The sequence below is a fragment of the Protopterus annectens genome, chromosome 13.part0, assembly GCF_019279795.1.
Source record: "Protopterus annectens isolate FY-2018-M chromosome 13.part0, PAN1.0, whole genome shotgun sequence".
NCBI classification, from domain to species: Eukaryota; Metazoa; Chordata; order Ceratodontiformes; family Protopteridae; genus Protopterus; species Protopterus annectens.
Window position 1 is genome coordinate 590189135 of NC_056747.1, and position 12685 is coordinate 590201819.

The 12685-nt window shown below is 37.3% G+C and overlaps 1 protein-coding gene across 1 annotated transcript in view; it reads left to right on the forward strand.

Annotated features, from left to right (window-relative positions):
- PITPNM3 (PITPNM family member 3) overlaps positions 1 to 12685 on the forward strand; it is a 1300985-nt gene that overhangs the window by 1245208 nt on the left and 43092 nt on the right. Inside the window, exon 17 of the mRNA XM_044054869.1 lies at positions 10227 to 10376. Within this exon, the coding sequence (XP_043910804.1) occupies positions 10227 to 10376 (150 nt within the window). The remainder of the gene's footprint in view (positions 1 to 10226; positions 10377 to 12685) is intronic.

The following is a 12685-nucleotide window of genomic DNA, read 5'->3' on the forward strand; positions in this document are numbered from 1 at the left end:
GCTTTTCCTTCCTTCTAACAAAGAGTGAAAAACAGTGGTAAGAAATAAAATACAAATTCAAATAAAACACTTACCAGGCAACTCCAGTCAATCACAAATTTAGAATTGTTTAGTTAAGCTCTGGATTCTTATCTTAGCTGATGTCAGAGTGAGCATGCTCTATATTAGCTCTACAGTGTCAAGTCCTGCAACCTCATATCCATGCATACCTTTCAGCCTACAGATATTAAAAATTATTGCCTATAAAACTCATAGCAGAGGTCAAAAAAGGAGCAATTTTCTTATTTTCACCATAGAAGATCTTCATATACTAGAGCCTATAAAGTTAATTATGACAAATCTTTATAGGTTTGGTTAAAATATGTACTCATAAAAAAGTCTGATTTTATTAGGAATGTCATAAATGTAGGAGGATCGAGGCCAAATCAGATGACCCAAATCATAGTCATAGCAATTGAGAGGTATGATTCCATCTGTTTAATCAGGCATCTTGGCCACCGCTGAGTATTTTCATATCAAGATGTACTTCTGTATAAATGGGCATGTTCTAAACCTAGTCATTTTTTATTGAGTGATCATTTATATCAGAATTACAAAATCATTCAATTTTACTTCATCTGATGAGCTGTTAATGTCCAGAGACAGATTTTTTTTTGAAGGCAGATAATTTAAAATGAAAAAGAGAAACAATGATTCATTGAAGAGGACATCCATCAGGGGACTTTATTCTTAAAAGTTGCATCATGTATCTGCAACTCACATAACATCAGAAGATATTAAATCACTAGAACATGTTCTGCTATGGGTTCTGTAGGGAAGTGAGTAGTGTTCTTGTAGCATTTTAGCAATCGGCCAAGGAAGTACTCATCGGCCAAAAAAATTTTGACCATTTGACCTGCACCTAGTCAAACATTTCTCATTAGTTTCTTTAGATGAACAAAGGAAATTAATAAAGTTTAGTTGGTTTGTCTGCCATATTTTGAACTAAGTACATCTACAACCATACCTCACTTATCTGGTATCCTGTGTATTTCTACAAATAATTGTGTCCCCCTCAACTGAAACTTGAGGAGGAAAAAAAAAATATAGAAAAGCAAAATGGTCTTCTTGAAGTATGAGGACAGAGGGGAAAAATTGTACTGGGGCAGCATTTCTTACTTGTGGAATTGTAGAGTAAACAGATGAGAAGCTTCATAAGTATATGGAAAATTAGCCCGTGATGGGTTTAAATAATAAAATGTAATGAAGCTGCACTCACAGACGTGTAACTGGCCACCTTTAACAGCATTATTTAATATATTATGATTCACAGCAAATAACTTAACCAGACAAAAGCTTCCAGTCTTTTTGGAAACTGGCTTCGATACATACTGGTTTCTACCAGGTTAATAACTATGTATAAGCAGTCATGTGATTCAGTTTCTGTGGTGTAGCTTTTATCACACTGGCTTCACATGACTACTATGTGTGCAATTGTAAATGTTCAGAAACATATATTCTGTCTGACAGTGTAATATTATACTGTGTCATTTTTGATCTGACAGGAAATTTCATGCATCCTCATGCAGAGTCTGAGAATAGTCTAGAAGGATTACTGCTCTACCCATGCCCAGCCTTAGACAAAGGATACTATTGCAAATGCTTAGGAAAAGATTTAACAAGGAACATTACTCTGGCATGTCTTATTTTTTTTTTTGTCAACAGAAAAAAAGCACTGTCACAACAGCATCCCTCTTTAAGAAATCCATAAATTCTAGGCTTTTTGCTTAGCCATAATTTCTGGGATTTTGGTTTGTCCCACTCATGATCTACAGAAAGCTGGACAAAATAGCATAGACACAATGGGAACTGAAAAGACATCAGGAAAAGGTGGTCTAGTTTGTATTTTTTTGGCTGGTAACCAGAAATGGGCAGGGTCTACTCAGCATAGCTGTAAATGCCCTCGATTTTACAAAATGTGCCTGATTTTACCTCATTTTTCCCTGTCCTCCATAAAAAAAAATATTACAGTCAATTAGTAATACTGGACATTAAAGTTCCATGATTCTAATTCTTCAGAAAATGCATTTTGATGCAAAACCTGTTGTTCTACAAACTTTCAATATTTAGAAATTGCCCCTGATTTTGGGTCTTTGACCTTGATTTTTGAACAAAAAAAATCAAGAGTTAAACAGATCAAATAAATGCATATTGGCATGAGGTAAGCTGGAAACTGTCACTGCTACATAAAACATCCTCACATTTTGTTCCTATCTGCTAGGCAGGAAATTCATGTTAATTACAGTTCATGTTCTCTCTAGTAGTTTCACCAACAGCTATCTCAGTGGATCTCAGATTTACAGCCACTGCACTTTAAAACTCAGCACCATCTCAGTGTGTACCATCACAAAAAAACAATCTGTCTAGGATTGCAGACCATCCCATGTGCTTGAAGTCAGTGGCTTCAAGCTGCAAGAGTCATTTCTAACACAGCATGATGACACATTTGGGACTGCCTGTCAGATGGACACTAGTAGAACCACTAGGTACACTCAACTAGTCAGGTAATGGTGCAATACCTTGAAAACATCTGTAAGCTAGAACAGAAGGGATGAGTGAGTATAGCACTTGGAATAAGACCCTTTAAGTAAATTTACCTGAGATTAAAGGTCACTCATGGCAGCTAGAATTAAGTATCTACTTAAGGCAGGCTCTATGTCAATATGGCAGAAGTGAGTGAAAAGTCAGCAGGAAGTATGTTTCCAGTGTTCCCAGTTGCAAGATTTTCTTTGTAGAGAAAGATGCACTAATGCCAAATCAGGTGGATCTGAGGTTGGAAGTCTTCATTCTGCTTGGATAACTAGTGAACTGAGCCATATATTCCTGGAAGGACTGGTGAGCTAAAGGTGTTGGCTTGTTCAAGTGCTGAGTCATGTGTTTCATAAAGCAGTGGTGAGTCAAAGACTGCATTTGTTTGTATAAAGAGGTATTTACTAAAGACCTTTTTTAACTAATCATTTGGGCTGTCTAGACTACTACAATTTTCTGTGGTGCCTTCTTTTTTTTATGCCATTTCCATTGTGAAATTTAAAAGTGGTATGCTAAACATTTTGTTCTCCGGTGACACAGACTCTTGGCTGTCATTATTTTAAGATCCAGTTTAGTGCAGTATTACACCAGTGGCTCTGGTTATTAACATCTGTAAAGACAGGCTGCCAGCAGAGAACAGCACCAGATACTAGTCAGAGGTCATGAAGAGACTGTTAAAATTAATTCTGGTGTAGTCAACATCATTGTCACTCACTAGTGGGAGGGCATGTCAGAAAGGAATGTGTGCTTTTTCAGTATTTTGCCGGTAGCACTGGTTAAAGAGACTTGTGTTATTTTATTTCAATTTGCAATTGAATACGTTCATAAGGCTGAGACATGGCATGAGAGACCTGCAGTCCTGTGAAGTCCTAAATAACTGTGAAAGTGCCTTTTAAGTGGTGCAATTTTATAACTGCAAACACTTGCTAGTGCTATTTTTGGCAAAATAAGAGAGAAATAGAACAGTTTATATTTAATTACAAATTCTTTGAAGTGGTTTAAATGCCAACATGGGGAAAGATGTTAAATACCAGATGTGAAAAGTCAAGTAATCATGATTTCAACTGTTTGTTGTGTAGGAATATATGTGTGTATGTATGTATATATATATATATATATATATATATATATATATATATATACATATATATATATATATATATATATATGGAACCCAGACACTTGCGCAAATTTAACTTTCACCGAAAGTCAAATTCGCGCTCACACATGCCCGAAATTGCTGTTCACCGAAGCACCAGTTTCGGGTGTGTCTGAGTGGTGTGCCGGTCACACTGCGGTGCGAGTAAGGGAATATTCCTTTACTCCACTGTAGTGCGACCTTGGAGTGAGGATATTTAAGTAGGGGGGTGTGGGGGGGCACAGCCCCCCACATTGGGGGTGCAGGGGAGTGAAGCTCCCCTGTAAAAACATTTAATTAGTGGTTTTGTTTTTTTTTTCACAGTTTAACGGAAGCGCTTTTTCAATTAAAGTGCTTTCGTTAAACTGTGATCGGTATATATGGATTCGGGCACTTGCTTTATCGAGCAAGTGTCCTAGATCCATATATATATATATATATATATATATATATATATATATATATATATATAGAGAGAGAGAGAGAGAGAGATGTAGATATAAATATAGATATTTGGATGCGCTGTTCTTGTTTGAAAGTGGCTGTGGTTGACATTCTTTGAGTCAACCACATTTAATCAGCTAAACAGATGCTCACCAGGTGTGCAAGACTGCTCATCTCCCAGGATTGGAGAATATACCCTTTTCCCAATTTTGTGCATTCTCGGATGTATAATTAACAGCAGGTGTGGGAGTGCAGAACCCTACATTTAGGGTGCAGAAGAGCTTGCACCCTGTGCAAAAAACGATGTTTTGTGTGTTTTTGTTTTGAAATTTTGCATGGACCGTGGATGTTTCAGGGTACACGCATAGTAGCATGTGAACGTTGGTGTTTTCAACATTTTGGTTATTTGTTTATTTTAGGTAATCCCATATAAATATTTATACATATACATATACACTATATATGTACATATTTGCATATGTAACTATGTTGCATGGTATATTGGGGCCATTAAGTAAAACAGAACATATATATTATCCACATTCTCCAACATATGTCATACATCAACCAGTCAGCTTCTCATTTAATGCATATTATTTTACTACAGTCCAAGACAAAAATATTTTTTTCTTCAGACTTTTTCAGCTGACCAATAAAAAATTTTAAAGTTAGTGTTACAGCATTGCTTAATATACCACCTTCTTTTCCTTCTAGAACTGTTTCACACATACAAGACAAGGCAGCGTATCAATGACAGAAGCCTTTACTCTTCTTCAGATTACAGGGACAGGCTCTGTCATACATAGTTCTTCAGAAACCTCTCCACAGGCTTTGATTCTGGGCTCACCCCCTGTTTGACTCAACCCAACTTAAATCAGTTGGTCTCCCAACGCCATCTCTTGAGGACCACTTCCTCACACTTCTACAAAAAGATATGCCCTGCAGTACCATCACTGGAGATCAGTAACAAACTGCCATTGTCTAGAATTTAAAGATATTTAACTGTAGACCTCCCTACAGGCTACACCCTGACCCTGCCTTTGCTTAACTCTTTTGGGCTCCATACTAAACTTTATCATATCACATAGTGCTCCCTGCCAGTTCAAATGCAGGTGACTTCAGCTAACTGACAGCATTGGCCAAACTCATTCCAAGTCTGGCCAAGTTTACTTTTAAGGACAACTTTGCTAGGAGCCCTACTCCAGTTCTGGATCCTGGCAGTGGTCCATATTGCCTCTGTATTCTGTCACCCATCATGTTGCCAAGACACGTAAGCATTCCTAACAGTTCTCTCAATCCTCCATTTAAGGCTAGAATCACACTGAGACTACACTAGTATTGTAGCACAGCTCCTTTTAGCCTCAAATGTCTTTACTACTGTCTGTGCTACTGGTCTCTTTCCATTTTTGACTTTCCTGTATCAATTCAGCATGAGAAATAAGCATTTGATCCAGTTCAATATTTGCTTCCATTCCATAGATTTAGCAAGCCTTGTTCTGAATTTTATGTTCAGCATCCATGCTCATGCATTCGGTAATTAATTCAACAGTGCCACCACATTGTTCATCCATTTTGGGACACATTTCTTTTACCTTCCTACAGCAGTTTGCTAAGGTTCCGTTCAGTTTACATTTTTTAGCCAGCCCCTGTGTATGCTGACTTGAGTGCACCTAATTCACTTTTCTTATACTCTTGTATCTCTTTACGTTCGCTTTATAGCTGTACCAACTCCTCTTTGTCAATTAAAATACTTAACTAGTTTATGTTCATCTTGCCTTAACATTCTTTTATTTGACTGTTTTACTACCACAAACTGAAGTCCAAATGTGGTTATTAATTTTATTTTCAGACTCTTAGAGTTGTGCCTTTAGCAACTAATTTTTAGTTCACAGATCCTGGTAGCTTGCTGTTAAATCAAGAAGCACATCGCAGTTTGAAAGTCTTGTAATATTTTCCCTTGTCACTCTGAGAATATGCATCCTCAGGCTGAATCTGTCTTTCATGTTCAAGCACTAATTTGCATTTGTTATTTTCTCCCCTTTTCCGACTTTACTTAGATAGACTCCTCTACCATTCGAGATGCCTTAGCATTTTTTCTGTATCTTTTCAAACCATTTCTATAACTGTTCTATAGTTTCTGATTCTCTACCTTTTTTTTTGCTCTGTTGCGTTAAAAAATCCAAACTGTGTTAACACTTGGATATATACTTGCAACATTTCTTTGTTTTAACTTATTTACTTGTGTTTTTGCAGCAGTTTTCTTGGAACCTTGAAGTTAGCAGTATTGTTTTACTATTTTGATTTGTTTATAACTTTCACACAGCTTTTAGATGAAGTAATGCTTTTTTATCCTGTTTTACCTGTACAGTTTTTCAACTGCTTTACTACCACAAACTGCTTTTTGGAAAAAGCAGCAGTTTCTTGGCCTGTTTAGTTTGGACAGTTTTCAGTGGCTCAAAATCAGCCAGTAAACTTTAATGATTTCCTTGAAAATCATACAAGTGGGTTTTTGGAAAAGGAAGAAGGTATTATCCAAAAAGTTGAGTGCATGTTAGTGGAGGTAGGTACCACAAAACTGCTGTCATACTGGTTTAGGAGAATGCAGAAGCTAACTGGTGGAAAGCCACCACTGCTGATAGTGAGGGTAGTAGCGGTGACCACTGCTGATAGTGAGGGTAGCAGCGGTCACCACTGTTGATAGTGAGGGTAGCAGCGGTCACCACTGCTGATAGTGAGGGTAGCAGCGGTCACCACTGCTGATAGTGAGGGTAGCAGCAGTCACCACTGCTGATAGTGAGGGTAGCAGTGGTCACCACTGCTGATAGTGAGGGTAGCAGTGGTGGCCACTGCTGATAGTGAGGGTAGCACTGGCCACCACTGCTGATAGTAAGGGTAGTAGTGTTCACTGCTATTGATGGTGAGAGTGCCAAGGAAGAGGTTTAAATTGTATGGCAATTCTGGCATCTTTGGTTTATGATACAAGCACTGAAGCTAAGATATGATGCACAAAATATGGTGCACAAATTGCCAAATAAATTATAAACTGCTGTAAATTTCAAGATACAAAGATTAGTTTTCAATTAACTGTGCTGGGTTGTAAATAACATATGAAATCTATAGAAAATTTCTTCCCAGGCCTTCGCTGACAAGTGGTAGCTACTATACCCTGCTGGATATCCCAGTAAACAAATGAAATAAATAAACTATACTGCTTGTGTTCATTTATGTCTGTGTTCTGTATGCTGTTCTAGCATGTAATTACAAAAGTAATTGTGTCTTGATAGTAACAATTATTCCAGTGTATTTGCAGAAGCCAGAAGCCTGTAGCACTATTTTAAAGTCGCTGATTTGTGTACAGGTAGCCAGAGTCATTGACAGTCTATCCTGCAGATCAGATACAAGGTGAACTTCATCCAGTATGCGGTACTAGCATGCCAAGATTCCTTAACTGAGTTATATACAAGTCATTGTCACTTTCTGAAATCTACAACAAACAGAGCATGCTCATTTCTAAGGGTACTGACAGCTGTCTCTAATGGGTCACCAGTCAATCAAAAGTAAATGCATGTTTGGAAGGATAAAGGGCGGACAACATGGTAGACCTTGTTCCCAGCATTATCATAGAAATAGAGTAAATAAAAAGCATTGCAAGGTTATGCAGCATGGAAGTAAGCAAAGGAGTGGGGCACAGGATCAAACCATAAGAGTCACATGCAAATACATCTCAATGTATGTGCTTGAGTGCATTTGTGGAGAACTGAAGAAAATATGTCATTTATTTGAGAATCTAAGGGATGACAAATGTGACAGAGAGGATACACAGCTTAGCTGGTTGAGTATTCTGAATGTTAGTGTTGTGTGATAAGTCTGGAAAATGTTTAAATATAGGGTAGGAGTGCACAGCAAATGCAGGTTAAATGCCTCTGTGGGTAGTTAGCAGACAAGGGAATAGAGGAGAAGGGCATAAAGCACAAGCAGGATGTACACTGTGCTCAATCTAGATACAAGATGGCCTGGAACAAGCTTACTATGTTCCAGAAGAGTCCACCAGTCTAACATGTTATGCAAGTACAGTAGCTGCTGTGCACAGATCTTAACGTAAAGGATAGGGTTTGTTGTATGATATGCACAATATCAACATGTGCATCCAGATCTTAAACATTAACGTGGGCAGTAGCTTCTGTGCACAGATCGTAATGTAAAGGATAAGGTTTTGTAGGATACACACAATATCAACATGTGCATCCAGATGCTAAACAGAAACATATGCAGTAGCTGCTGTTAACAGATCGTAATGTAAAGGATAGGGTTTTGTTGTAGGATATGCACAATATCAACATGTGCATCCAGACGTTAAACATAAATGTGGGCAGTAGGTGCTGTGCAGATCTTAAAGTAAGGGATAGGGTTTTGTTGTACGATACTCACAATATCAACATGTGCATCCAGATGTTAAACATAAACATGGGCAGTAGATGCTGTGCACAGATTGTAATGTAAGGATAGGATTTTGTTGTAGGATACTCACAATAACAACATGTGCATCCAGATGTTAAACATAAACATAGGCAGTAGCTGCTGGGCACAGATCGTAATGTAAGGGATAGGGTTTTGTTGTAGGATATGTACAATATCAGCATGTGCATCCAGATGTTGAACATAAACATGGGTAGTAGCTGCTGTGCACAGATCATAATGTAAGGGATAGGGTTTTGTTGTCGGACATGCACAATATCAACATGTGCATCCAGATGTTAAACATAAACGTGGGCAGTAGCTGCTGTGCACAGATCATAATGTAAGGATAGGGTTTTGCTGTAGGATATGCACAATATCAACATGTGCATCCAGATGTTAAACATAAACGTGCACAGTTCATAATGTAAGGGATAGGGTTTTGTTGTAGGATATGCACAATATCAACATGTGCATCAAGATGTTAAACATAAACATGGGCAGTAGCTGCTGTGCACAGATCGTAATATAAAGGCTAGGGTTTTGTTGTAGGATACGCACAATATCAACATGTGCATCCAGATGTTAAACATTAGCATGGGCAGTAGCTGCTGTGCACGGATTGTAATGTAAAGGATAGGGTTTTGTTGTAGGATATGCACAATATCAACATGTGCATCCAGATGTTAAATATAAATATGGGCATCTGCATTAAAAACTATGCAGATCACACGCATATATACACACACACACACACACATGCAAATGTCATCTGTGGGTCAGTGTGTATGTATTTGTCTGTCTGTCTTCAACATGAGTTGTGTTCGTTATTGTGTGATTTTCCGCTGTGCAGAAATAACTCTGCAATATCGGGCATCCGTGGTCACGCACACAAACTAGGAACATTTTGCTACTAAGCAAAACTTTCAAGCTGGTATTTGATAGTTTTACAGAAGATCTGTATAGCAGCTTTTCTATCAAATACTCCCTGAAGCAATAACTACTCATAAAGATCAGCATAATGAAATGTAGACATGATTCCAAATAAGCTTACTTCTCCTCAGATTTATTTACCTCACAACTCATCACTTTGCGTTTTTATTTAAATCAATAGATAAACAAAATACAGAATGCTGGGAGTCTTTCAACAATTTGCTATTTAAAACAGATTTATGAGCAGGCAGAAATATTTGCAATGACCACTACATGGTGTGACTCCTGCCATTAATTTGTGTTTTTTTCATCTATCTTTAGAGACTTTCTAAATATAAATCTGAAAATAAGGGTAAAATAAATACTTACATTGGAGCTTTAACCAGCCTGCATTTCATTTATTGCTAAAATTGCTGTCAGTCATTTGAGGTCAAATGTTAATGTGCTGGTATGCCTTATTTTCCTAACAGTAGACATGACAGATGTTTCTAGTAATTGGAGTGATGACCAGTTTAGTAACCCTGCTCTAAAAATCATCTATTCTGTACTCACTGATGCTAAAAACATCTCCCAGTGGACACAAAATCAAACCTTTACAAGCAGTAATTTTAGTTTCTGTAAGCCTGAGTTGCAGTTCTGTTTTCATCTAAGATCTCTGAAGTATCTTGTTTCATTTTTAAATTAACAGGGGGGACCAAACAAGTGCAGAAAGTTACCTAACAGTACTGCCGAAGGGGATGGAGTGCGTGGTATTTAGTATTGACGGATCATTTGCTGCAAGTGTTTCAATTATGGGGAGTGACCCTAAGGTCAGAGCTGGAGCAGTGGATGTTGTCAGGTATGAGTTATTTACTACTGTTTTCCACAAGTATTTTTATTTTTATTTTGTGTACATGTGTTTTTGTATGTGTTTGGGTGTATATGGATCAGTATATTTGATTTCTGAAAAATGCATGCAAAATTATATATGCATACTGCAGGTCATTGTTTGACAAGAAACTATGAGTCAGGTGAACAAAAGATTTTTAAATGATTTAGATGACTAATGCTGTGAAGATTTAATCAGAGTAAGGCACAGCAGGCAAACTGGGAGGATGCCACGTCAGGACATCCTGAGACCAAAAATTATATTATTGTCAGCATGCTTAATTAATACCACCTAACTTAAGTATTAATTATTGGGTTATGATGCCCGCAAACAACTGCTGCTTTGTTTTAATCTTCAGGTAATGTAAATAATCGGTTTTGTTCCCCACACCAATGCTTACTGCATTTTTTACTGTAGTCTAATGAGTTCTCAAGTCTTACAATCTGAATATATGCCATTTAAAATGGTTGTAACAGATATTAAGTGCATAATCTCCAAGGACATGAACTTTGCAATCAACACAAGCATGATAAAACAATGAGTGAAATCCTGAACACAGTGTAGTTGTTAATATCTCAGATAGTTGCATTCTGCATAGCACATCAACTGCAGCACACAATTTTAAGGTACCTTCGATCTTAGAGGTTTTGAAAATTAACCTGCGTTTGTGCTGCTTAGTTTAGGAAACTCTCATATGCTCTGTCGCTAAGAAACGTCCTTGAATTATGATATATTTATGTTTAGTTTTGAACGATGGTAACACTCTGATCTAGCTTATTGGCACGACTTGAAGCTTTGGTAGTAAAACTTTGTTTTCTCGCCACTCTTTCAGCAGTGAACATTCTTGAGCAGCACAGTGAAGGAAACAGGAAAATCAGGAATGAGGTATCAACTCATACAGATTTAACACTTAATAGGGAGTATGGGAAGATAGAATTCTCCCTCTCTTTTTCTCTGTTTTAATGTCTTCATGTTGCTTTAATAAAGAGAGAGACAGAGATCTTGCCCCATAATTTTTTCTTGGAAATATTGTAAAGTTAAACAATTAAATGTGTTGATAAAACCAGATATTTTTACAAGGTATTCTATTCACCACATGGCACTTGAAATACATCAAACCCCACGTTTTATACATCTTTTTAGTTCTGTATTGTATGAAATTATGTAGTGTTTGATGTAAAGTAAAGCACCTAACTTAAAAGTGCAAAATCAAAGCAAGTATGAAGATATCTATAACTGCTCATCTCCCCTTAAATCCTTTGCTTTTTGTGTTGAACACTACCCTATTATGCTCAATGTCAGCCTCCACTCACTCCCAAGTGCACGCTTAACCCACTGCCCTTTAACCCAGTACTCTGTAGTATTTTGCCTTAGGCAGCAGCAGCAGCACAACCATACCTCTCAACCTGGAAACATCAAAAATCTGAACAAAGGCCCATGAAAAATAGGTACAAATCTGTATGCTGATTAACATACAATTTACATGCATAATTATGTAACCCCACCCACTCCAATGGAATTGTGGGATACCAACTTTCAAACACAAACTCAAGAACAGACAACTAAAATATGGCCCCAGGCCCAGACCCTGTAGTAAATGGTAACCATTTTTTTTTTGTTGAAATGTGTAGCAATGATGTTCACTGAGAAGGGAGAAGTTAATGAATGTTAGGATTTTGTTTTTGGTGGCTTGCAGTATGTAGGTTTTGAGATAAAAGTATGGCATTTAATGGTAGGCAATATTCTAATCTTAGCAAAAGAATATTATAGTTTGCTAGTAGGACCTCTAAAAGTCATTCTCTATGGCCTACTGATCAGTGACATAGCTAGAGTTTGTGTCACCCTGGTCTGTCTTTGAGTTTGCTGCCCTTCCCCCCTTCGCAAAATCATGGTCAAATGGGGCCCCCCCATGCACAGCATTCCAATGTCCCATTACTTGGCTATTTCGCCCCATTTACTATAAATACTAATGTGCATACTGCTTTACTTCTACAATGATTATTTGGATTTCATTTAAAACTTTTATTTTTACATTTTATAGCACAAACACTAATATACATCTGCAATACAGTCTCACAGTGAAAATAAACTTAGAATTAAAATTTCTTTGCCCTTGAAACTCAGTCATTGAAACAGCATTGAAACCCATATTCAAAGAAAATGCATCTGATAATTACCTTTGTGCTGTTTTCAAATCATAGGCCCTTGCACACAAAACATACATGTTTTTTGATACACCTTTCTGACTGTATTAAATTATATTCCTTGTACAATACATC